We start from the raw sequence: 27470 nt of genomic DNA, 5'->3' as shown, positions 1-27470 counted from the left end.
GCCACAGAAAGAGAGCGCAGGCTCGTGCGCGTCACGTGACCGCGTCCCGGAAGCGCAGCAAATCCGCCCACCTTCAGCCTGGATGCGGAGGGGAGTGCCTGGAATTATGGCGCAGTCTGGGCTTGGGCAGGATCCCGAGAGCACTGCTGCAGTCACCGTGCTAAAGCGGGCAGTGGAACTGGATTCGGAGTACCGGTACCCGCAGGCTCTGGTGTGCTACCAAGAGGGGATTGATCTGCTCCTGCAGGTTCTGAAAGGTGAGCAATGAGCCTTGACCGGGAGGACCTGAGGAAAAGGAGCTGGCTGTCGCTGTGACTGGGATAGAGTGAGAGAGTTAAAAACGATTCTTTTCACACGGCGAAGAAGCAGTCAAGAGGCTGAAGATGGGATAGATCTTTAATAGACTGATGTCATCAAGAAAATGAGTGTGGGTGTGTGTGTATTACACTATGCTAGATTTTAAAAGACTTAAGAGACATAACCAAATGTAATATGTAGTCTTTGAGAGGACCTGAGTTTGAATGAGCTTTAAAAGACATTTTTGGATCAATGTGCAAAGATGGAATATGGATTGGGCGACATTAAAATTATTAATTTTGTTAGGCAATGTGATTTTTTCGGAAAAACTGTCTTTAATTTTTAGAGATGCAGACTAAATTATTTTGGAAAGAAATGTCATGAGGTCTGCAATTTAATTTTACTTAAAAAAGTTGAATATGGCAAAACATGCTAACAATTTTTAAAATTTGGGTGCTGGGCAATAAGGGTGTTAGTATACTATTATTCTTACCTTTCTGTTTCAACATTTTCAGTAAAAGTTAAAAAAAATCACATAGCAGAAGAAGAAAAATTTTTTGTTAAATGAAAGTACTGAAATTCGGTGTGAGAAATATGCAAGATTGTGAATGGGATCAGTGAGATTTTACTATTGTCAGGTCAGGCCTCTTCGCAGACTGTTGTCCTGGTTCTTTGGCTCCTTGCTTGGAAAATTCACAAGCAGGGCTGGTGTGACAGAGTGAGGACAGACAGGAAACAATTCTATACAACTTTTATTGCAGAAAAGAAGGGAACTGTACAAAGCGAGAGTATGTTCCAAAGAGGAATGGGTCAGTCTCCACTAGTGGAGAAAGACGTTAAGAACGCTCAGCTAGTTTCCTTTTATTGCCTGCTCTGGGGGCGGGTTTACTGCAGGTGTGGGATGTTACCAGATGATTGATATACATGATTGACAGGTGCTCTTATAACAGAGTTGTAGCTCCACAGGTGTGTATGTCTTAAAAACCTCAACTTCTTGCTCTTTTCAGTTGTTAGCTGCATTTTCCTGCAGTCCCTTCCCCAGCTTCACCACTACTAGGAACTGCTCTGCTGGCCTGTATCTGCCACCTGCAGATTTGTTCCCTGCCTAATACTAGTAGGTAGTTGTTCAGTGTTGAGAAGTAACCAAATTCCTTAATGCCCAGCACAACCCCTGGCTCATAGTAGACACCTAATAATTATATACTAAATTGATAAAACCAACCTCTGCTCCCCAATGCCTGGAGCTCCTAGTCTGGACCAATCTGGGGTGAGGAACCTGTGGCCTCAAGGCTACGTGTGGCCTCAAGGCTACGTGTGGCCTTGGCTGAATCCAAACTGGACAGAACAAATCCTTTTTGAAGATAATGATAATGATGAACATGACAACAACAATAAGCATAGCTATCCTTTATGAGTACTGAGTGCCAGGCAGAGCACATTAAAAGCATGATCTCGTTTCATCCTTTACAATTGCCCTGTGAAGTAGAAGTTGATGGTATTCTCCATTTTACAGCATAGAAAAGTGGTTAGCTTTCAAATTTTGCCCCTAGGAGGTGGTAGAGCCACAGTTGGAGCCCAAGGCCTTAATGACTGTCTATACTGCATCCCAAAAAGAGAGTGTACAGTGTTCCTCAGGTGGACCAAGTCCTGGCTGCTCTAGGAGTCTAAAGCAGGAGAATCACAAGAGTTCAGCTCTAGTGAGTTTCACTGATCCTGTAGAGGTTACAGAGACAGTGACATGACAGAAACAAGTTAAGACCCCACATGCAAATAACTCTAATGTAGGGAATAAGTGCCAGGAGAGAGATAATAGACATGTGCAGTGAGGATAAATAGTTAAAGGTCATTTAGGAGCAGAAAGGTAGAAGTGATGTTTGATAATGGGCTTTGGAGGAAAAAGTAGAATTTAGAAGTCAGAAATTCAGCTAAGAGTATTCAAATTCTGTCTGTGCTGTTTTACCAAATAAGTGATTCAGCTGATTCTGTGTATATATCTCAAGAGGGAGAGTGAGAAGTAAAGGGTGGAGGTACATAGGGGCTTGGATCACATTGTGAAAGGCCTTGACTGCCAGGAGATTTTAACTCATTGCATAGGCAAGGAAAACCATTTAAGGTTTTTACAAAATTAGAGTACAAAATTTCAGGGCTTGTCTCTCTTAGGAATATGTTCTTCTCTCACAAATATTTGCATGGCATACTCCCGCTACTCCTTCAGTTCTTTACATAAATATCACTTTCTTTGTGAGGCCTTCCCTGACCTCCAGTGTAAAATTACAACCCTGATCCCAGCACTCCCTACCCTTTTTCCTTGCTTTAATTTTATTTAATAGCACTTATCACAATGTAATATGCTTATTTTACCAATTTATTTTTATTCTTGTCTTTCCTCCTATGTGAATAGTAGGGGAGTATTATGTCTGATTTATTAACTACCATATCCCAGTGCTTAGAACAATGTCTGGCATGTATTAATAGTTCTCAATAAATATTTCTTGAATAAATGACTGCATGTGGCAAGGGTGTAAAATAGATATGCACATGTAGAGACGGAAGTTAAGAAGACCAATTAAGGCACTACTGCACAAATCAAGATGAGAGTTGAGTACAGCCATTATGTAAAACAGTATGGAGGTTCATCAAAAAATTAAAAATAGAACTATCATATGATCCAACAATTCCACTATGCTATATATCCAAAGGAAATGAAATCAATATGCTGAAGAGGTACTTGCACTCCTGTGTTTATTACAGCACTATTCACAATAGCCAAAATATGGAACCAACCTAGGTATTCAACAACAGATGAATAGATAAAGAAAATGTGGCATGTATATACAATAGAATACTATTCAGCCATAAAAAAGAATGAAATCCTGTCATTTGTGACAGCACGGATGAACCTGGAGGACATTATGTTACGTGAAATAAGCCAGACACAGAAAGACAATTACTGTATGATTTCATATGCAAAACCTAAAAATGTTAATCTCATAGACACAGAAAGTAGAAGAGTGTTTACTGAAGGCTGGGAAAGGGAGGGGGAGAGGTTGTCAATGCATACATAGTTACAGTTAGGAAAAATAAGTTCTGGTGTCCTATTGCACAGTAAGGTGACTGTAGTTAATGCGTTGTATATTACAAGATGGCTAGAAGAGATTTTGAATGCTCTTACCACAAAGAATAAATATGTGAGGTGATGGATGATTTAATTTGATCATTATACAATGTATACATGTATCAAAACATCACATTTTACCCCATTAATGTGTACAATTATGTGTCAATTAAAATTAAATACAAATTTTATAAAAAGATGAGAGGTGATAAGCACCTGAATGAATCAGGGAGGCGAATACCTATATTAGGATAAGGATGTTGAATTATTGGCACTGGCACATGATTAGATGTGGGAGTGAGGTTCTAATGGGAGTCAAAGGTGGCTGTAAGCTTACAAGACCGGAAAACATGGCATGATGACTGAAGGGTGGGTCTACAGACTCTTCTATAATTATCTCAACAACTATCTGAGATACTATTATGGTTTCCATGTTACAGATGAGGATACAGAGAGGTTGAATAACTGTTCATGGTCACACAGCCAAAAGTTAAAAAATAGGTTTTGAACTAAAACAGTGTGACTCCAGACACTTTGCTCTTAACCATTATTTATACTATCTCTTTGTAAAGAGATCATAAATACTTAATCCTGACAAAAAAGACAGGCTGATTAAAGGTTTTTGTGTTTAGAGGAGCATGTATCAACCTAGTAGAAAAGTATGAGTTTTCCTATCACCTTAGGAGGAGCAAATAGGGTTCCTCACAAGAGATTTATGGATATATTAGGATTTTCTTATGCTATGGTCTTATAGCCATGAGAAAGTTGGGGTCTAAATGATAATAACCATGGCAATAAAAGGAATGGAAAGAAAAAGATTTGAGTAATTATATTGATATCAATAAAATGTTGGGAACAAACCTAAATACTCATGGGTAGGGCAGTGGTTGAATAAACTATGGTATATCCACACGATGAAGTACTATACTTCTGTTAAAAAGAGTGAGGAAGATCTTTATGAACTGATACGGAGTGATTTCCAGATACATTGATTGTTAAGTGAAAACTACAAAGGACAAAGGGTATCAATATTTGATATGCTAATTCATGTAAAAAGAAGATAGAAGAAAATATTCATTTGTTCAGAAGAAACACAGGAAGGATAAAACCAGAAAATAAGATTATCTAAAGTAGAGTATGTGGGAAAGAAGTAGAAAGAAGGGGGAAATAGGAATGGGGTAGCAGGCTGAGGAGAGAGTGACACCTCGGAATTATGCAATTGTAATATATAAGGAGAAGGAAGAAAATAGGTAACCTGTGTATCTTTGGAATATAAAATTTTGACTGTATTCTGTAAGGTTAAGACAAAATGAATAGTATACAAACATTGTATTCTAATTGGCAAGTTTGTTTCTCACAGGGATAGGAATTCTAAAACTATTTAATATGTATACTGGGATAAACAAGTAAATATATTGTGAATAATAAAAGAAGTTACAAAGAAGGAAAGGGGGAACACTAGAATGAACACTGTGGAAGCAAAGTTATCACCATGAACTCCTGGTTTTTAAACATATATTCAGATGGATGAAAACAGAAATAAATATAAATGTATTTGTGTTAGTAAACCTACATATACTTCCTAGCTATGTTGACTGAGAGGGTTTAGAAGTAGTGGTGGGACTCCCCCAGTAGCAATGGGCACACATGCACCCAGAATTTGGTTTCTCAATAGCATTATTCAAGAAAAGGAACCAAGGCTTCTTGGAAAAATGGTTGAATCCAGGGCTGGGCCGTAAATATGCAAGAGGAGTTTAAAACATCTTCCATCAAAAAATAAGGAAGTACTCAAAAATGATGGAAGCATGTTGAAAAGACAGAGGAATCAACATGAAGGAGGTGTCAATGCCAAAACTGATAAAATTTGAGCAGGAAAATTATACTATTGGATTATAACCCACAGAATAAAATAAATATTCATGCGTCTGTACTGACATAAATAAATAACTGAATAAATAAATAGATTAAGAAGGGATGGCCAGGCACGGTGGCTCACGCCTGTAATCCTAGCACTCTGGGAGGCTGAGGCCGGCGGATTGCTCGAGGAGTTCGAAACCAGCCTGAGCAAGAGCAAGACCCGGTCTCTACTATAAATAGAAAGAAATTAATTGGCCAACTAGTCTATATAGAAAAAATTAGCCGGGCATGGTGGCGCGTGCCTGTAGTCCCAGCTACTAGGGAGGCTGAAGCAGCAGGATTGCTTGAGCCCAGGAGATTGAGGTTGCTGTGAGCTAAGCTGATGCCATGGCACTCAGTCTAGCCTGGGCAACAAAGCAAGACTCTGTCTCAAAAAAAAAGGGATGATGGAAATAGAAAACCACCATTTTACAAACATCACGGTCATAATTGTTGCAGGCAAGGACCATTAATGGATGCTAAAATTAGTGGGACAAAGAAATGAGAAACAGGATATCTCCCCACAAAATACATATTAATTATAAAGGAGAAAATAGTGATTTTACAGTGGACAAATCTGTAAACTACACGTTAACCAAGTGGTCAAAGTTAATATCATCAAAATAAGACACATCAATTATGTACCCACTGAGAAAGGCACATCACTTCTGTGATTTTCTTGCCTTAGTGTATAACCTCAGTCTAATCATGACAAAACATCACACAGCCCAAAATTAGAGACATTCTACAAAATAACTGACCAACACCCTTCCTAAATGTCAAGGTCATAAAAGAAAGACTAAGGAACTATCAAAGAAAGTCTAAGAAACCATCACAGATCCCAGGGGACATAACTAAATGCAGTGTGGAATCCTGAACCAGAAAAGAAACTTTCACTATTGGGGAAAATTGGTGAAATTCAAATAAAATTTTAGATAAGTTCATATTATTGTATTAATGTTAATTTCCTAGCTCTGGTAATTGTACTATGGTTTTGAGATATGTTAACTTTAGGGGAATCTGGGTGAAGGGAACTTTGTACCTTTTTTGCAGTTTTTCTGTAAATATAAAATTAATTCACAATAAAATGTTTTTAAAAATGAGAGATTAAAAATGAAATTATTATGGAAAGTATAAGCAATGTGGAAGGAAGGAAAACAAGGAGGGAGGGAGGAAGCAGAAGTGATTTGGTGATTGATTTGGAAGGATGGGGCATTGGGGGTAAGACTTTATTGATTATGTATATTCAAAAATGACATATTTTTTGGGTAGCTGTAAAAATGACCATTAACTATAATGGGGAGGTCTGGAAGAGAAGTCGGTTTTGTGGAAGATAAATAGATATCCTTTGCTATCTTTTATTTATTTATTTATTTTGAGACAGAGTCTCACTTTGTTGTCCAGGCTAGAGTGAGTGCCATGGCGTCAGCCTAGCTTACAGCAACCTCAAACTCCTGGGCTCAAGCAATCCTGTTGCCTCAGCCTCCCGAGTAGCTGGGACTACAGGCATGCGCCACCATGCCCGGCTAATTTTTTTTTTCTATATGTATTAGTTGGCCAATTAATTTCTTTCTATTTATAGTAGAGACAGGGTCTCGCTCTTGCTCAGGGTGGTTTCGAACTCCTGAGCTTGAGCAATCCGCCCGCCTCAGCCTCTCAGAGTGCTAGGATTACAGGCATGAGCCACCACGCCCAGCCCTTTGCTATCTTTTAATTACACTAAAATTTCAACTTGTGGGTAATTAGGACAAAATAGTGCTCAGACTCAAGTTTGACATGTAATAAGCCACCTTTCTCACCCTACCAGATTTGGTGTTCCAGAGGTGAGACACAGGTTTCCACTTCTAAACAAAGCTGCTTTGGATGCGTAGTGTAAAAATGAAGGTCCTGTATGTTCAAGCCAAATTTGAGACCAACGTGTGTATATTTTAGGACTGAGGCAAACCATGCTAAAGGATAGGAAATTTGTAGAAAACTTGGGAAACTGGAAATAATGCTGGAACTAAATAGAAAAACTGTTTTGAAATTTGGGAATATATATATATTTTTTAATTTATAGGCACCAAAGATTATACTAAGAAATGTAATCTCAGACAAAAAATTTCCAACTACATGGATAGAGCAGAAAACATAAAGAAATACTTGGATCAAGAAAAAGAAGGTAAAGAGGCTGTTTTAGAAAATGTATCCTTAAACTACTATCATATAGTCTGTTTGCCCACTGTTTCTGGCTTCTGCCCTTTGGAGCTCTGTGTAGTAGGCCATTTGTCTTGGGAGCTTACAGTTTTATTCTGCATTTCTACCCCCCAATACAGGAGGATAGAAAACCTTTTTTTTTTTCAGTTGGGAGGGTGGGGTCAGGCACCCCTTTTAGCATCTGATGAAAGCTATATACATACTATAGAACTTTACAAGCCATTTTTAAAGAATTTAAAGATCTCCATGAAGCTTATGTGTGGACCCCAGTTTAAGAATTACTATAGAGAAATGCTGCATGTAAATCCTGAATTTTATTTGTATTTCCCTTTATGAAATGACCAAAATTATGAAACTAGCTAAAGAAACTCGTGGCACTTCTCTCAGATTTTCTTGTGAATCAAAGTATTTCAAGAGTTAAGTATTCCTAATGATTAGAGGTAAGGTAGATATTATTCCCTATTTATTAGTTTCCCACATGTAAGTGTGTGTATAAAAGATCATTGCCACCCTTAGCTAAAGTGCACACTGCTGCTGCTTTCTAGAGCCAAATATCCTACTGCCTTAAAAAACCAGTGCTCCCAGCCCCCCAGCTGTTCCTTTCTCTCTATCCTTACTACACCCTTCTTTCTCTACCTCTTCTAGTATCCTGTACCAATCCATACCCTGGGGCCCCCACTGAGGTCTTCTGTTGAGTGGGAATAAAATTGTATTTCCTTCAACCCAAGTTGAAATCTACAACAAAATTTGACTCCAGAACATTGATGAAATATAGTACCATCAGCATTGTGGTTTGAATACATTGAGTTACATTAACCCATGTGGCTAGGTTGGCTTAAAAACTGATGCATAGTTGCTAACATTATCTCTGTGGAATTATTTGGAACAGAATCCAAGCTTCTGCTTTTTAAATAAAGTATAAAGTGCAACACCTTAAAAATCAGGAAGTATCATTAGGGGTCATATTTTTAAAATACCTTAAAGGTCTCTGATAATTTATTCAATAATTATTGTAAATTAACCAAAACAATGGAACTATCCTATTGATCCTGTGATACCTCTGTGGTTGGCTTGGGTTATTAAGTAGTATAAATTTCTACTTAAGACTCTACAAGTGCCAAGAAAGATTTCTAAACTCTGTATTCTACTGCATTTGTGCTTTATACTACTTTAGCTATTAAATTGTAAGACACAAAAAGACAAGTCTGAAGCGAAGGACCAGGTAGCCACTGAGTTATAGCTTGTGGTTCTACCCATGGTGAAAGGAAGTTATCAGACACCTTTATACATACAGCCCTCCCTTGAATAAACTGCCTGGTCTATAGGATCCAGCTCAAGAACTGGTTCCAGGAAATCTCTTGACTTTCCCCCTTGCCTAGCCTCTGTGAAGGCAGAAATCACTCATGGAATGGTTTGCCTTATTTACCTTTGTATGTGTAGCATTTTGCAATGTGTATGGTATGTAGTAGGCATTCAATAAGAATTTTACTGAGTGAATAAATTAAAAAACTTAATTTGTATCTGATTCTGATTAATCACTATACATAAAATGTGCAAAAAGTCACTGGTTTTGATATTGTAGCATTTGTTTTATAGATGGAAAATATCACAAGCAAATTAAAATAGAAGAGAATGCAACAGGTTTCAGTTATGAGTCACTTTTTCAAGAATACCTTAATGAGACAGTTACAGAAGTTTGGATAGAAGATCCTTATATTAGAAATACTCATCAGGTATGTGAAATGTACTAAAACATAATGAAGTATTATTTTAAGTGTACAGTTAGTAATATTCCATCCTAATGTCTTTCAGCTGTATAACTTTCTTCGATTTTGTGAGATGCTTATTAAGAGACCATGTAAAGTAAAAACTATTCACCTTCTCACCTCTCTGGATAAAGTAGGTATCGAAAGCACCTACTCTTTCTTCTTAGCTTTATTCAGTTACAAGATGTAGGTCAATCAAGGAAAACCTGGACTCAGTGCTTCAGCTAGATTTGTTTCTTTGGGAATTAACTTACTACCTAACAATATCTTGAGAAAAATGTTACTGACTTTTAGGATATTGACCTTGTATTAGGCCATTTTGCTAAATACTTTCATAGTTTAGCTCAATAGTTTGTCAGTTTTATCTTTTGGATGCTCTAGGAAGCAATCACACTGTTTGCCTATTTACAATTTTGTCTCTTTACCAAGTATTTTATCTGGGGGATAGTACCATGATGTGATAGTGGGCATCTGTATCTTGATTTGATGTAAATAGGAATGCTTCTAAATAATTATGATTTGTAGGATTAATTTGAGAAGATGGCAGCCCCACCTGGATGACTAAACATCATTACTAAAATACATGTAAGGAGAGAGGATGGAGTTGTGTTATGTTCACATTAGGAAAAAAAAAATGATTTTGATAAAAATATTGCTGTTTAAACTATTTCATATTCTTTGGTTGCTTCTTTGAGATAATAGACATTGAAACTAGTATAGAACATTTACATTGTAATCCACCTACGATATATATTGTGTAGCTTAGGGATAATTTTAAATATTAATAACTGAGGCAGAAAGTTATATTTTTGCTATTAACAGGGCATTAAGAAAGAGCAACAGATTAGCGCCCTGGAAGAAATAAAACAATCACTCAGCAATCATGGAGTGCTGTTGGAAATAGAATACTCTTCTTCAATACATGACCGAGAAATTAGGTTAGTGTACAATAATATTTTAATTTTTGTAAAATATACTTTTAAAATTTCCCTCAATAAGTTTTATATAATTGTATATATATTACATTTAAATATTTGAATTTCAAATAAAACTCAATTTTAGTAACTTCTCATTTTTGAAAAGAAAAAAGCTTATTTTGTCCTGTATGAGTTTAATATTTCTTTTTTTTTTTTGAGACAGAGTCTTGCTCTGTCACCTGGGCTAGAGTGTCGTGGCATCAGCCTAGCTCACAGCAACCTCAAATTCCTGGGCTCAAGCAATCCTCCTGCCTCAGCCTCCCGAGTAGCTGGGACTACAGGCGAGTGCTACCAACGCCTGGCTAATTTTTTCTATTTTTAGTAGAGACGGAGTCTGGCTCTTGCTCAGGCTGGTCTTGAACTCCTGAGCTCAAGCAATCCTCTCGCTTTGGCCTCCCAGAGTGCTAGGATTGATTACAGATGTGAGCCACCACCTCCGGCCTAATATTTCACAATGGAATAAAATTTACATGTTCTGTGTCATGTAGGAACAGGGAGTACTTTTCTGTCTATTCAACTATACATATAGTATTATGATATTGGGATAATTTCTAGTGAAATTAATATTTACTTAATGTGGTTTTATTTTTTATGGGTTATTAAATATTCTAGTAGGCATGATAATATGCTGAGTCTGTAAGAAAACAGTATATACAGTTATTTCAGTGATATCTTCCCTTTGTTTAGCACAGTAGTTTGCATATGCTTATAGCAAGAGCACCCTCAGTTTTAATGAAAACTTAAGCACAACCTAAATATTCAAAATAGGTGAAAATGCAGCTGCTGTAGGTAAAGCAGAGATCAGGGTCCAGGGCTCTTCCTGCTCACATTCCCCATCTTTAGGTAGTGGAATTCCTGAAACACCACTGGTCTTCCTGAATATACTTTGCAACCACTTGTTAGCAGAACAGGAAAGTTTTATCAACAAGCTGAAATTCAGGAGTAAATTTTAGTTGTTAAATTATTAGCTAATCAAATAAACTCATTGTTTCTATGAGTTTGTTTCATTATGGACACAGCCCATGATTAACCCCAGTTTTGATTCAACTCATGCTACTTGGAGGAAGTGGTTTTCTTTGTTGGGGGAAATTTTGCTAACACTTAATACGCTACGGCTTTCTTTTTTTTTTGAGACAGAGTCTCACTTTGTTGCTCTGGCTAGAGTGCCGTGGCATCGGCCTAGCTCACAGCAACCTCAAACTCCTGGGCTCAAGCGATCCTTCTGCCTCAGCCTCCCAAGTAGCTAGGACTACTGGCACATGCCACCATGCCTGCCTAATTTTTTCTATATATTTTTAGTTGGCCAATTAATTTGTTTCTATTTTTAGTAGAGACAGGGTCTTGCTCTTGCTCAGGCTGGTTTTGAACTCCTGACCTTGAGCGATCTGCCTGCCTCGGCCTCCCAGAGTTCTAGGATTACAGGCGTGAGCCACCATGCCCGGCCAATACGCTACAGCTTTAATAACTGTCTGACTTAAGTGAAATGTCTTGACTATAACACTATATACTAATTTCAATAGGTTCAACAATGGATGGATGATTAAGATTGGAAGGGGACTAGATTACTTTAAGAAACCACAGGTAGGATATAATTTTATAAGTAAATGTATAACACTGTTTTTATATCATTTTGAACAATACTCTTTTCTTCTCTTCTTAGGGTAATTTTTACCTTGGATATTGTGATTTTGATTTAAGACCATGTCATGAAACAACAGTGGACATTTTTCATAACAAGCACACAAAAAAAATATGATGGGTAGTAGCCTAATTTATATATTTCTACTTTAAGTGAATATTGGATTTTTAAATTTTTGAACAGATCATTTTATAATGTATATATTTCACAATAAACTTACATTTCTACTAATTTATGGATGCATTGTTCAGTTGTGGAACAATCCTAAATATATCTGTACATATATTACTCAGTAGATTTATACTCTTTCAAGTCATATAGCTAATTTAAACATTTTTTACCAGCTTTTCTCTTATTGAAAGATAAGTCAACAAATAATGAGCATCTATTATGAAGATGAGTTGAATTTTAAACTTGCCCTTGGGGGTGTTTTGAGTTTAGGAGGGAAAATTGTCATGGATTAGCATGCTTTTAAGAGACATATATGCTTGCCGATCTCATAACCAGGAAAAAAAGTATTCTGTTAAAAAATGGAAAAAAATACAATGTTAATTTTGTTAACAGTTAAGAAAGATAATTGTCTTTGGCAGACATTTACCAACATTCAGTTGTCTAATATTACCTAACCTAAAGGCAAATCAAGCTATTTAGTTATCCAGATGCCTTTTGCAGGTCATTTACTTTGGCTGGCATATTTGTGAAGCCGTGTAGCTTAGAATCAACTGTTCTGGGTAGGCTCATCTATCCAGATGCCAATTGAGTGGTTGGGGACAAAGAAAAGGTTCCACGGAGATGGGCTGGAAGAGGGGGCGAATGCTAGAGGACGTAAGCTTAAAGAACAAGCTAAGCCAAAGTCTGTAAGAGGAAAACTTAGGTTCCAGTATTCGGTATTGGAGAGTGTACATACAAACATCACATTTGGAGACCATTCAGGCAGAGTTAAATGGTGTGGAAGCCATAGGAACAGAGTTGGACAGAGTGGTCTGGGCAACCTTGTACATTATGTGGATTAAACAGCTAATTAAATGAAAAATCCATTTAAAAAAAAAACCCCACTAAATGAACTAAGCATAACATAAAACCTAAGAACTGTAAAGGAAAGAACAAAAGATATCATATAAATATTTAAAACTTGAGTTAAAAAAACCATAAAGTTAAAAAACATTAAAGATAAAATTTACAACATACAGAAAAAGTTAACATTTCTAATATATAAGTAAGATGGCCAGATTTTTGGCAGTGACCTTGACCTGACCTCCTTTAGCCTCCCCAAGGACTTGGTCCTGAGAGCACTCTCTTCCTGCTTTACTGCATTATTCCTGCCAGTACACATCCCCAGCCAGATGCCACCCTATTTTTTGTTCTCCTTCATGAATGAACTTCTTGAAAGAGTTCTTTCTATACAGGTTTTTCTCATTTCCTCACTACCTAGTCACACACACTTCAACATACTTTAATCTAGCCACCCCAGTCACTCCACTGAAATTGCATTTGTTAATGTCATGACCTCCATACCACCATATTACCTGACCTTTCAGGAGCATTTGACCCGGTTGGCTGCTCCTCTCTTGAAATTCTCAATTTTCATGAAACATACTTTTCTCCTTCATCCTACCTTTTAAATACTGGAATTCCCCTAAACTAGGTACTAGGTAATAACCTCATTTTTTTCAGTTCACACACTGTAAGTGATTACACCAGTAAGTGCTCTTAGTAAAAAGCAACAAAAATTGCTACTACCTAATGTAAGCAAAAAGGGATTTATTATAAGGATAGTAGGTAGTTGAGCTATAGACTGAGACATGGAGGCTTTGCAGTGAAAAATCGCATCTAGAATCACAGCCCAGAACTAATCAGATGATACCCTTGCTGACCCTGATACAAGAGTTGGATGCGGTAGCCTGCGTCACATCACTGGCATGGGATGCTACCATTGTCTGCCTCACTGCCTTTGTTACCCAAGAAATTCAGGCTCCTGGCATTACTGCTAGGGAAGGGTTCTCACCATCCCAGATTTTCTGCATCACTAGCTTCTGATTCAAAGTCTGGAGCAGGTGAACCTGATTGGCAGAGCCTAGGTCATGTGCCCATTCCCTCATTTCAAGGGAGGCTGGGAAAGCGTATATTTCCATGGAGGGAAGTGGGCTCTAGCTCCCACAAAGTTTTGTTTTTTTTGAGATAGAGTCTCACTTTGTTGCCCAGGCTAGAGTGATCCCACCAAGTTTTATAAGGTGGAAAATTCCCCAAGCATAAGGGGATTCAGATGCTAAATGGTTTACATTTTAAATTTTAGATTAATTATAAAAGTCCAAAATTGTCCATTTTCATGACTATTTATATGCTGTCAACTCTCAAATTTACAAATTAAGCCGACTTCTTGGAGTTCTAATTCAACTGCCTATTTGACATGTCATATGGCATCTCAGAAGCACACAAACAGTATACCCCCACTGAAATTTTGATACACATTCTCACATTCCATATGTTTACTCCCAACCACCCAGCTAAGAAAACTAGGAGTCATTTTTACTTCTCTGTCTCATCCCTATATGTAAACACTCAAAAAGTTCTGCGGAATCTACCTGCAAAATATGCCTTGAATCTGTTCCAGGTGTTGCTTCCTCACATTTCTTCTGGAATTTGAAACCCTTAACACCCTTCATCTGATGATATCCTCGCTCTTGAGGAACAGATGGTATTACTGCACCAAAGCACATTTTATCAGGATTTTTATACTTTTCGCAGAGAATAATTTTCATGTGTTGCAACAAGTAGTGTTTAAAAATATGCCCATGAGAAATCTCAAAATTGTGTTTACCTGGTACTTAATATTGCTGCTAAAAAATAAATGCACCTGCCAATTAAACGTGCCTCAAATCAACAGCTAAACTGCTAATTATGTTAGTCCCAGGAACAACTTGGAAAGTAAAATCCCCTTCACTTAACTCCACCCTGACTCTGAGATAACCAGTTGTAGGCAAAACCCTGTATGTCCATTTCTTCTGTTCCTCAAAAAAAGGGGGGGGGGGATGGTGTAGGGTGGAGATGGAATGGATCCATTCTGATATATGAAAAGAAAATAATTCATAAAAAAGAGGACCAAAATCAATTTGGTGATATTCAAATACTATATTACATTGTTTCAGGTAAAGAGGTCCCTCAGGGTCCTGAAACTCCTGTGTTTCAGGCTGAATTATGCTTTCCTCCCCTGTCAATTCATATGTTGAGGTCCTTACCCCTAGTATCTCAGAATGTAACCATATTTGGAGATAACGTCTTTAAAGAGGTAACTAAATTAAAATGAGGTCTTTAGGGTGGACCCCAATCCAATATGACTGATGTCCTTATAAGAACAGAGAATTGGGACACAGATATGCATGTACCCAGAGGGAAGATCATGTGAGGACATGAGAATGTGGCTGTCTGCAAGCCAAGGAGAGGTCACAGAAGAAATCAGACCTGCTGGCACTTTGATCTTGGACTTCCAGCCTCCAGAACTGTGAGAAATATCTGGGAGTGTCATGGCATCTTTAGCAAACTTATACATACTGTCTCATTGTTGCCTTTTTGAAGAACCAAAGTTAAGCCCCACCCTGTAAACAGGAGTCATCTCTAATTTTTGACAAGTGCCGAATAACACTGTCCACTTCTTTCCGTAGCCATTGCCAGCAACATCTCTTGTCTGGACTCTTACAGTAGCCTCCCAACTAGCTCTCTGCTTCCTATTTTGCCTTATACCAATACATTCTCCCCAGAGAAGCCAGAATAATCTTTATAAAAATGTCTTCTCATTGCACTTAAAATAAAACCAAGCTCTTCTTTGGCTTATCAGTCTCTACATGACCTGTCTCTACTTATCACTCCAACTTCATCTTGCTCCATTCTCCCCTTTGTTCCCACACTTGAATCTGCCTGTATCTCTTTCAATGCCTTAAATAAACCTAGCTCTTTCCTGCTTTAGGGACTTCCTCTATGCTGTTGTGTGGCAAATTGTCCCTTGCCAAAATGGCTACAATAAAATCTCCCATTCCAGAAGCTCTTGTTATAATGTCTTTGACATTCTTTCCATGGAAAGGTGGGAGGAATGTTACCTCCTATTCCATTTTGATGTGCTTGTGACAACAGAAGTGATACTATGTTAATTCTAGGGCTAGGTCATAGAAAGGAAACAGCTTCTGCCATGCTTTCTTGGGTTACTAGGTCTGGGTACCCAGCCACCATGGAGTGAGGAAATCCAGGCAGCCCAAGCAGAAAGGAGCTGAAGCCCTTAGCTCACAGCCCGAGCTGAGCTCCCAGCCAATGGCTAGAACCAATGTGCTTCCATGTTGGAAGTGGATGTTTCTGGCCCCAGTTAAACTGTTCTAGCTAATGCTGTTGAATCAAATGGGTCATAAGATCAATCTTTAGAAAAGGAAATGAAATGGAATATAAAATATCAGAGAAGTAAATAGTGAAGGATAAGCATTGTATTGTGAAGCTTTGTTAAATAAGCTTTGCTAGCTTTGTTACATGAATGTGTGTGTGTGGGCTGGGGCACAATGTAAAATATATTTTTTACTCCAATTTCACTCTAGTTTTTAAAAAGTTTGAAAGCCACTATACTAAACTGTCAATTCGTGAGGTCAGAAACCACGTCTCTTTCACTCACCACAGACACCTGACTACTAGCACAGTGCCTGGCACATAGGAGGCACTCAATATCTAGTAAGTACTGTAGAAATAAAGAGTATGTGAATGAGTGAACTGTAGAGACAGGAAAGGGCTAACAGCGATGTTACTCTTTGAAGAAGTTTGGCAATGGAGAGAAAAGGAATCTTGAGCAGGAGAGTTTTGTGAAAAGGGAGACGTAGATATGTTCATTCTTATATTTAAGAATTTATATTTAAGGATTCAGTAAAAATGAAGAGAGAAAAAAAAACACAAGATAAGGAAGATATGTAAGTGATGGTTTAAGGCCCAAACACAGGCAAGAGAAGACAAACTCCAGAGTAAAACTAGAGGGATTAGCTTGAAGGAAAGGGAGATATTTCCTTCTCTGATGCTAAATGAAAAGAGAAATGTTGAAATAGAGAACATTGGGACCAGAAGGGCTCATTTCTGGTGTCAGCTCTCAACAAATTCTGAATCAAGGTTTGTGACAAGAGTAGTGGAATTCTGAGCTTGAGAAGAGTGGAAACCTTTAGGAATAAACCCTTTCAAAAATAAGAGGAAGTCAATCAGAGATGAAATGAATCTGACACCAACAGAAAGAAGATACACAAATTGAAAATTATAAATATGAAATTGGGCTAATCTGCATGAGATTTCTGCCCCCCACCAGCATTGCCTGTTGGAATATGTAAGAAATCAACTGTTTCGATTAAAATCAGAAGTGGCTATGGTAGAAGGCCAGGGGGAGAAGCAAATGAGAATATTGTTAAGATAAAGAACAGTATATTTACAGTATAATTCAGGCTGGGGTAGAAGGAAAATAAAGCAAGAAGATATTAGGGAGGGGTTGAGGGCTTAGAAAAGTATATTGGGCTTGATTTAGTAGGATAGAATGGAAAGCTAAGAAAATATAACAAAAAAGGGAGACTTCTAGAATTTAAGATATGAAAGGTGGCAAGAAATTTGGGTTATATTCCTTAGAGGTAAGAAAAACAAAGAACTAACTCTGAGGTCATAGTGTCTAATATGATACACATCCCCAAGACAGTAAAAAGGAGCGGAAATATAAGTATGTGCCAGGTATTAAAATCAATGAAGAAAGAAATAGAGTATCCTAGAGTTCACTAGAAAATATGGACAAAGGATAGGTGACAATTTCAGATGGGGAGAAGTTACTGAAAGAGACTAGGCTTTTTAAGAGACATACAATGTACATGTATGAGAAATTTTATTTTCTAATTGAAACTGTATTGAGAAATTTACTTGGAATCACATTATTCCCTTAATTTTTTCACAGAGAATATTCCATTTACTGTGTAGTTCATGGTCTTGTGGACATGTTCTAAGTAATATATTTGTTAGCATGGTAGCTTCAGTTGGGCAAAACTTACTGCCAATAAGACTTGAATTTAATTTGTCACGTATTTCCAGCGGCAACCAATGATCAGGTGCTTCAATGTTACAGATTTCAATTCTTCCATTCTTTATGTCTATGAATACTTTAATTTCCAAGTGTGACTGTTCATGTAACACATGGAAGGAAGTATTAACACTGAACTTTGGAGTTTTGCCATATATCCACTCCCAAGTTTGTAGTTCTTTGGCTTTGCTATTTATTCCAGGAAACAGTGTCTCATCTGTTGGGTTTATTAGGTTAACGTGATTATCAATTTGATGATAAGCAGCATACTCTGCAGCAATAGCATTCATCAGTACTTCACAGGTCAAAGTGGGATCTTTTTCCAAAAGATTTTTTACTAAGGAAGGTATGCTGGCAGTGGCACTGGTCTTGATTCCTTGGTAAGGGCTCCTTAGCAAAGAAGATAAGAAGGTCCCATCAGTACTACATAATAAAGTGCAATGGTGATAAGCAGTTGTCCTGCCAATCTTAGAGGCTGTTCCTGAGATTTTAAACTGTCCATCAAGTAAAAGGTCAAATCTTTTGGTAGGTTGCACATCCAGCTGGGGTTGGACAGCATTCAGAGCTCTCACAACTAATTTCAGATTTTGCATTCTATCATACTTGTTTTTGGTTGTAAAGAAAGTCAAGTTGATATTACCCAGATCATGGTAGACCGTTCCTCCTCCACTTTTTCTCCGAGCCAGTTTTATGCTTTCTTCTCTCATTAGATTCAGGTTACATTCCTGCCAAGGATTTTGATGCCTACCAATTACAACAGAGGGGGAATTTCTCCAAAAGAAAAGAATTGGTTTGCCTTCTAGATTCACATGGTCATGGATCCAGTCTTCTACAGCCAGATTTTGATAAACATCATTGGAAATCGACTGTAGAATGAGCCCACTTTTTACTGTGTTTTTAAAGCCAGCTGCTGGGATCTTGCAGTTACAAAGTAACTGGAAGCAATTCTTCATTGAAAATGGGATCAGCATGCTTAAAAATGGAAGACAGACAAATTAATGCATTGAAAAGGGAAAAATTCCATTTTGTAGCAATCGATTATTGGTTATTTAAATATTTAATTCTGTAAGTATCTAGTTAAGTTGCTTTTCTTGCCTTTTAGCTTTACCATTAGTCTTTAGCAACTCTATAACAATATTCAAAGGCAATAGGGGAAGACAAATTTCAAATAATTTCAGTTGAAATGGAATAAGGGCACATATTTTCAAACAAGTCTACTGCAAATATATTATGTAATATATATCAAAACCAAACAAATTATTCTGTATTCACAAGTAATGCATATTTGTTGAGAAAAATGAGAAAATACAGATAAGCAAAAGAGAAAATAAAAGCATCCATAATCCCGCCACCTAATCACAATTAACATTTTGGTGTATACCCATTTTATTTCTGTGCATGTGTACATATACACGCACTCACACTCTCTCCCCCAAAAGTATAATCATTCTGTTATTTCATTCAACATTAAATCTATTTTTACATCAGCTTTAATGATTATATAATATTCCATTGTTAAATATACCAGTTTACTCAATCAGTCTCTTAGTCTGTAATTTTAGGTTATTTCTAGTTTTTCTGTTATTAACAATATATTGGCCGGGTGTGGTGGCTCACGCCTGTAATCCTAGCACTCTGGGAGGCTGAGGTGGGCAGATCATTTGAGCTCAGGAGTTCGAAATCGGCCTGAGCAAGAGTGAGACACCGTCTCTACTAAAAATAAAAAGAAATTAGCTGGACAACTAAAACTATATAGAAAAAATTAGCCAGGCATAGTGGCACATGCCTGTAGTCCCAGCTACTTGGGAGGCTGAGGCAGGAGGATGGCTTGAGCCCAGGAGTTTGAGGTTGCTGTGAGCCAGGCTGACGCCACAGCACTGTAGCCCAGGCAACAGAGTGAGACTTCGTCTCAAAAACAAAACAATATATTCAAGAACATCTCTGTGGAAGATTTAATTATGTCTTTATAATACTTATAAAATAATTCCTATTTGAATTTGGAATACATGATTTACTGGCAGCATAAATTTTATTTAGATCAATATTAAATTAGGATGAAGCCCTGATGTTAGGAGAGGCACCTGGAGTATACAGGGTTATATAGAAAGACTATAAACAAATTCATTATGTTTGGACCCTTTACACATTATTCATGTTAGTATTGCTAGTGAAATATTAAGTGGTAAAAAGTTGAAAATACTAGCTATGGGCCGGGCTTGGTGGCTCACGCCTGTAATCCCAGCTCTTTGGGAGGCCAAGGTGGGTGGATTGCTCGAGGTCAGGCGTTCGAAACCAGCCTGAGCAAGAGTGAGACCCCGTCTCTACTATAAATAGAAAGAAATTAATTGGCCACCTAATATGTATAGAAAAAATTAGCCAGGTATAGTGGCGCATGCCTGTAGTCCCAGCTACTCAGGAGGCTGAGGCAGTAGGATTGCTTGAGCCCAGGAGTTTGAGGTTGCTGTGAGCTTGGCTAATGCCATGACACTCACTCTAGCCTGGGCAACAAAGTGAGACTCTGTCTCCAAAAAAAAAAAAAAAAGACAGTATGGCATTCGTATAAAGATCAACAAATACATTAATGAAGCAGAATACAGAGCACAGAAATAGACCCACAGTTACATGGTCAATTGGTTTTCAACAAATATATCAAAGCAATACAATGGGGAAAAGAAACAATTAATGCTGGAACAACTGGATTGCCATGTGGGAAAAAAAATAAACCTTGTCCCCTACATCACACCAGTAACAAATAGGTGTTGTGGACAATAAACTGGATGGTGTCTGTGGATGTGCAAGGTCTTTGAGACCTTGTGAAATATCTTTCCCTAAGGTTAAGGCTCTCACTCTTGTCTGCATATGCAGAGTGTGAGAGGACAGCAAAGAAGAGCTTAAATTTTAGCCCTGGTGCTGCCACTTACCTAAATAACCTTAGGCAAGTAGTTTCACCTCTAGCTGCTTCAATTGCCTCAGACTTCATAGAATGATTGAGAACATTAAGTGTGGTAAGATGCATAAAGCATTCATATCTGTCAAATATAAAATGTGCTATAATAACAACTGTTATAAGGTTTCTCTCATTCCATCTCTATTCCTCTGTGCATACTATTCCTGTCCTATAACATGTATTCCCTTAAGTGTACAAGGATTCCTAACCAAGACACATCAAAGTGGCATTTACCTTGATAAATTAACTACAGTCCAAGATACTGACTTTGGCCAAAAATCCAATCTTCTTAGGGTTGCAGAATTGATCCAATTCATGTATTGATCCAATGCATGTATTTTAACAGTCCTCAAAATATGTCTATTCATCCAGGCATTGTATATACAGTGTGAATGAAACACAATAAGGTATTAATTCAACAAGTTTTTCATCTACAACATGATAGACATTGTTCTTGGCATTTGGGATTCAAAATGAGACAAATAAATAATGGTGATAAAGGTTACAAGAAAAAGTAGAGCTGAGAAAGGGAGGATTGGAAATGTATAGGTGAGAGGAAATAGGCTGCAATTTCATTATTTTTAAACAATTTTTTTGTTGAGGCAGTCTCACTACATTGCCCTGGGTAGAGTGCAGTGATGCCATTGTAGCTCACTGTAAGCTCCAACTCCTGGGCTCTAAGCGATCCTTCTGCCTCAGCCTCCAGGGTAGCTGGGACTACAGGCGCACACCACAATGCCCGGCTGGGTTTTTATTTTTTTCTCTTTTTCTTTTTGGTAGAAACAGGGTCTCACTCTCACTCAGGCTGGTCTTGAACTCCTGAGCTCAAGCAGTCCTCCCACCTCGGTCTCCCAGAGTGCTAGGATTACAGGCATGAGCCACCATGCCTGGCACAGGTTGCAATTTTAAACAAGATTGTTAGCATAGGCATCATTAAAAATGAGACATGTAAGCAAAGATTGAGAAGTTAGGTAGAACACCTGCTATTAGCCAGAAACTGTTCTAGGCACTTGAACACAAAAACCAATAGATAGGCCTCAGTGAGAATATAGCATTTCAACTAAGCCCTGAAGGATGAAAAATAATAACACAAATAGTGAAAAAAAGTGAAACCCAGGCAAAGAAAGCTGCTCAAGAGCAAGTACTGAATGCAAGTAGAGCCAAGAAATGACTTAATGACAATCTTTGTTGTGTGTGCATTTTTATAATAAAACTGAAAATACTGAAAAAAAAAAAAAAAGTGAAACCAAAGGGATATCCAACTGTGAGTTAGTGCAACCTCTGTGGAAAAGAATTTGGAGATACCGCAAAGAGCTAAAAATAGAAATACCATTTGATGCAGCAATAGCACTATTAGGCATCTACCCAAAAGAGCTAAAGATATTTTATAATAAATACATCTGCACCCGAATGCTTATGGCAGCACACTTCACTATTGCAAGGATATGGAAACAACCCAAGTGCCCATCAATTCGTGAGTAGATTATTAAAATTTGGTATATGTATACAATGGAATATTAATTATAAGAAAGGATAGTGATCTAGCACCTCTTATATTTTCCTGGATTGAGCTTGAGCCCATTATCCGAAGTAAGGTGTCACAAGATTGGAAGAATAGGCTCCACTTGTACTTGCCATCAAATTGGCAATAACTGATTAACACTATGGCACTTACATGGTAGTAATATTGTCCAGGGATTAGGGAGTTGGGGGGGTAAACTCACAACTAAAGGACACGGTGAGCATTGTAGAGGGGAAGGGCATGCCTCTAACCCTTGCTTGGGTGAGGCAAAGACAAAATGTAACCAAAATGTTTGTACCCTCATAATACCCTGATATAAAAATTAAAACCAAACCAAACAAAGGGATGCCCATAAAACCTGAATGCCAGCTTACTGATTTACAAAGAGAACTATAGGCCATCAACCAGATATTCAGATAAGCCTGTCCAATTACTCACTATAGGATTACTGACAAACTTAGCAGAAGTTTGCTTGATGAATACATAATCAGAACAATACATAATCAGAACATTATTTCAATGTCTGATGGGATGGGTCTTGAGGAAAACACCTCCTCAACTCAGTAGAGCCCAAGAGAGATCCTACTCGTAAGCTGGGATACCCTCTCTCACCTCGGGGAGGCTTCGATTCAGCTGGAACAGGCGTCTCTTTTTTTATCCCACGCTCCAGTAGCAGTTCAGACCCCAAGTGAATGATACACATTCTTCCTTTAGTTGTCAGCATAGTGTCAAGCCTTTGAAAGCCTGGTAAAATTTTGTTTCTTCAAAATCACCTTGCATTATCTCTACTCTCACCCTTTAATTACTAATTTTATACTTTTTCCTCAGAAGACATTCTTATTTCCATGTTCTTGGGGACACTTTACTACCTTTGTACTACTGCCAAACAGGCTTCTCCATCACGCAACAGAAAGAGAACAATCCCATCTATCTTTCTAGGTGGGCCCAGCTTCTTCATAAAACTTTAGCAAAACGCTACTATTTTGACACCCAACCCCCGACAATACATAACTTACCCAGAACCTAATTATGGTGGTGTGCACGTTTTTTTACTACGTCTTTTTGCCTCTCTGTGGGCGTGCACACAGCTGGCATCCAACCTAATTTACAAGGTTTATTTACCCTCCCTCCTGTGTTCCGGATCAACCGTTCTTATCAGTGAAATGAGATCGTTCTAAGCGCTGAGGGCAAACTGCAGAGCCTTCAGCACCGGCCGCGGCGGGCCTCAGGTCCCAGCCCGCCGCCCGAGGGAGCCAGCGCGCGCACCGGAGCCCACGGTCGCCGGCCACAGCCCACAGCATCGCGGTTAGACCTGCTTCCGGCTTCACCCACCTGCTGTTTCCGGTCGTGTCCACAGACTCCTGCGGACTCGTGCGGGAGAAGGACGCATCTGTCTCGGCACCCGCAGACAGGGCCCACGACTGGGCCCCGCCCACTGCGGCCCGGCCGCCGGAAGCGCCGCGAGGAGGCGGGGCCTCGTCGGGAGCGCGCCGGGCCTACTTCTTGCCCGCGGGGTCGCTGGGTGCTGGAGGTCAGCTGGGCTCCTAAGGGTCCTTCCGGGCTCCTAAGGGTCCTTCCGGGCTGGTGTAGCCAACGCAGAAGCAGCTTCGAGGCAGGGACTCAGGTCATGTACCGAAAGTCATAAAGCATCAGTTGAGATGGGAGTTCCCCGCGTGACCCCTCAGAGATATTGGCCACCCCGGGGCGAAGGTAGGAGAGGTGAGTGTGACAGGTTGGGGGAGGATTTCGTGGAGCGAGTTTAGGGGCAGTCGTCAGAAACCCAGAGCTGCCAGGTCACACGTCGGGTGGAGTACCAGCAAATACTCTACTGAGCATGTAGTCATTGCACTGGGTCTTTACTTATGTCCTCATAGTCCAAATGGCAGGTAACTCCACTTGAAAGGTGAGGAAATTCAAATCAGTTTTGAAAGACAAGTTGTATTTAAAGGAATAAACGCTGATACTCGCAATACAGAGATCGTAATAAGTTAAGACCGAGTGGATCAGAAAACACTGAGGCTGGTGATCATTACCACGTGGAATATCCCTCATTGCAGTTGTTAAGAGAACCCTGCGGCTCAGCCAGGTGGGAAATACCCCCAGCAGACAAGGTAGCAAGGTAATAGTTTCAGCTAACTATTACTGCTAACAAACTGTCTCAAACAGTGGCTTAAAACAACAATTTATTATCTCAAACATATGTGAGCAAGTTGGGTGATTCCCCTGCTGATTTCACCTGGGCTTATTCCTGAGGCTTCTTTCAGCAAGCGTTGGCTGAACTGGGCAGTCCAAGATGGCCTTCTTCACACTTTGGCAATTGGTGCCACTGGCTGCTTGAGGCACCTCAGTTAAGGCCTAACCTCCAAGCAGCGCTTCAGCCTCACTCTATTGCCCCAAACAACAACAAAGCCAGCCCAGAGTTAAGGTATGCGATGATAACTGACCTCACCTCTTGATGAGAGGAGCCCAAAGAATTTGTGATCATCTTTTTCAATCTTTCACAGCAATCAGTCTCCTTTAGTTAGAGTAGAAACCACCAAGACTTGTCTGTTGGAGTAAGAAGCTTTCAGTGTTCACAGTTTGGTGATGCTGATAGGGTCAATGACCAAGGCTTCATAGAAAGCTATAATAAAGACACAGTGATTCCTCATTTATTTATTATTACATCTTTGAGGTCACTGAGCGAATCTTTCTTGTATTATGCAGGTGGGAATGGATTCTGTTCAGAGTTAACTCTGTTAACTCTGTTGTAGGAATTTTCCTAGTTATCATTCGAAATAGCCACACAATATTGTTGCTCTCTACTTATATTGCTTTTTTCTAAAATCCATTTCTCTGAAATCTGAAATGGTACAAATCAGACTTTTTTCCCTAATTTCCTGCTAACATGGTGTTAGAGAATCCTATTCCATCCTCCCTACTCCAAGACTTCTGTTCCTTTGATTATTCTTACTTCTGCTGCTTTAGCTTCTCCACTGAACCTTTCCAATGATACTCAAATATGCTGTAATCTCTCTCATCTTTTTTTTTTTTTTTTTTTTTGAGACGGAGTCTCACTCTGTTGCCCAGGCTAGAGTGAGTGCCATGGCGTCAGCCTACCTCACAGCAACCTCAATCTCCTGGACTCAAGCAATCCTCCTGCCTCAGCCTCCCGAGTAGCTGGGACTACAGGCATGCACCACCATGCCCGGCTAATTTTTTCTGTATATATTAGTTGGCCAATTAATTTCTTTCTATTTATAGTAGAGACAGTGTCTCACTCTTGCTCAGGCTGGTTTTGAACTCCTGACCTCGAGCAATCCGCCCGCCTCGGCCTCCCATCTCTCATCTTAATAGTCCTTCAGTGACTTCGCTTGTCTTTCCACTTTTAATTCTGTCAACTAACCTTCAGAGCCAAGCTTACTGAAAGAGTCACTATACATCCAGTATCACTTGTCATTCATTTTAAACCTCCAAAATGTCTTTTTTCCCTGTTATTCCAACAAAAGTGCTTTTGCTAAAGTCACTGTGACATTCAAGCTCCTCGAATCAGTGGACTTTTCAGTTTTCATCTGACTATTCAGTTGACCACCTGCACCTGGAAAAACTCCTGTGGGCAACCTTGACATTACCCTGTCTTGGTTTTTATCCAGCCTCACTGCCAGCTCCTCAGTCCCCTTTGCTAGCTGCCCTGCTCTGATTAGCCCCTAAGAGTTAAGAGTTTCCTCAGGTCTTTATCTCACACTATATGTTCTCCTTAAGCAACTCCCATGGCTTTAAATACCATTTCTGTATACAACTTAAAAATTTATATTTTTAGTTCTATACACATAACTATCTTAGAAACCTGTCATGTCCAAAAACCTTGCTACTGAGCTCACTCTTTCCCCCAAGGAACCTCCATGCATCTAGCCTTTTTTGCTAGAAACCTGTTTTTCATCCTCAATTCTCACTTCCAAACCACCACTACACCCTGCCAAACTTCATCCTGCCAACTCTGTCCTCTTCTCTCCACCTTGATGACCATTGCCGTCATTCACTTGGACAACCATGTCACTGCAAAAGCTATAAATGTCATGTCCTCAGAGAAGCCTTCTTAGTTCCCACAATTAATATCAAGTTTATGTGTTATGCCTCCTGTTATGGTCTCTCTGAACTCTTTACTTTATGGCACATCACAATTTGTACCATGTATAATTACTGTATTGTATAATTCTGTCTTCCCTGGTAGACAGACAGAAGGCACTATGAAAGTATATTTTTGCTCTCCCAAAGAATTATGTTCTGTAAATGATAAGTATTGTCTTACTATATTATATTCCATTCAAGAATTTTTTTTTTATTTTAGTGTATTATGGAGGTACAAGTGTTAAGGTTACATATATTGCCCATGCCCCTCACCCCTCGAGTAAGAGCTTCAAGCATGTCCTTTCCCCAAACGTTGCACATCTTACTCGCGGTTGTATATACCCATCCCCTTCCCCCCCCTCCCACCTGCCCAACACCCGATAGATGTTATTCCTATATGTCCACTTAGGTGTTGATCTGTTAATACCAATTTGTTGGTGAGTACATGTTGTAAGAATTTTTTTAATTCTATGCTCAATATTCCCTACACATACATTTGTTTAGTATCTTTCTGATTTGTAAAATATTGCCTCCCCCAAAAGATGATGCCCTTTCCTCTTTGTTTTTAATTAATATTAAGGAGATTATGCAGTTGGGCATTAGAGATAGTCATTAAATATTAAAGTACAGTAACATGTTCATATGTCCAGGTACAAAATGATTTTAATTTCATTCAACATTACTTGGGACAATACTGCTGTTTCACACTATCAGATATTTTAATAACTGATACATACAACAAGGTTTTTTTTTTTTTAATACTAGGCTGTTTTTCCCATATTAAATATTGGTGGCATAAAATGTTGGCATCTGCAAGATAAACTATCACACTTGGAAAGAACTATTTTCTAACTCTAAAATGTATTCAATGTGGCAGAAAAAAGTAGTTTTAAAAAGATTTAAAATGTGAAATGCTTCTGAAGGTATGCAATTTACCA

At 38.7% G+C, this 27470-nt stretch overlaps 2 protein-coding genes across 9 annotated transcripts; one reads left to right on the top strand and one right to left on the bottom strand.

The window, feature by feature from the left end:
• The first annotated feature begins 20 nt into the window (after positions 1-20).
• MITD1 (microtubule interacting and trafficking domain containing 1) lies at positions 21-12131 on the top strand. Of its 5 annotated transcripts, XM_012787019.3 has the most exons (7): positions 21-257; positions 7368-7469; positions 9101-9237; positions 9317-9403; positions 10093-10208; positions 11768-11828; positions 11908-12128. In XM_012787019.3, the coding sequence occupies exons 1-7, from the start codon at positions 83-85 to the stop codon at positions 12001-12003; spliced, it is 774 nt and encodes a 257-aa protein (XP_012642473.1). In that variant the 5' UTR covers positions 21-82; the 3' UTR covers positions 12004-12128. The 5 variants fall into 5 exon arrangements, with proteins under 5 accessions (XP_012642473.1, XP_020141861.1, XP_075857140.1 ...); XM_020286272.2 differs by lacking the exon at positions 9317-9403 and having other exon boundaries at positions 11908-12131; XM_076001025.1 differs by lacking the exons at positions 11768-11828; positions 11908-12128 and adding an exon at positions 10407-10584.
• Positions 12132-17747: 5616 nt separating this feature from the next.
• On the bottom strand, positions 17748-23854 carry LIPT1 (lipoyltransferase 1). 4 transcript variants are annotated; one of them, XM_076001023.1, is made up of 3 exons: positions 23038-23416; positions 21138-21263; positions 17748-18928 (listed from the first exon to the last, which is right to left on the bottom strand). In XM_076001023.1, exons 2-3 carry the CDS (start codon positions 21218-21220, stop codon positions 17806-17808), a joined length of 1206 nt encoding a protein of 401 aa, XP_075857138.1. In that variant the 5' UTR covers positions 21221-21263; positions 23038-23416; the 3' UTR covers positions 17748-17805. The 4 variants fall into 4 exon arrangements, with proteins under 4 accessions (XP_075857138.1, XP_012642470.2, XP_012642472.2 ...); XM_012787016.3 differs by lacking the exons at positions 21138-21263; positions 23038-23416 and adding an exon at positions 23758-23854; XM_012787018.2 differs by lacking the exons at positions 21138-21263; positions 23038-23416 and adding an exon at positions 23442-23739.
• Positions 23855-27470: the final 3616 nt, after the last annotated feature.

This window comes from Microcebus murinus, chromosome 3 (genome assembly GCF_040939455.1).
Source record: "Microcebus murinus isolate Inina chromosome 3, M.murinus_Inina_mat1.0, whole genome shotgun sequence".
In the NCBI taxonomy this organism is placed as follows: domain Eukaryota; kingdom Metazoa; phylum Chordata; class Mammalia; order Primates; family Cheirogaleidae; genus Microcebus; species Microcebus murinus.
This window is presented reverse-complemented; position numbering and strand designations above follow the sequence as displayed.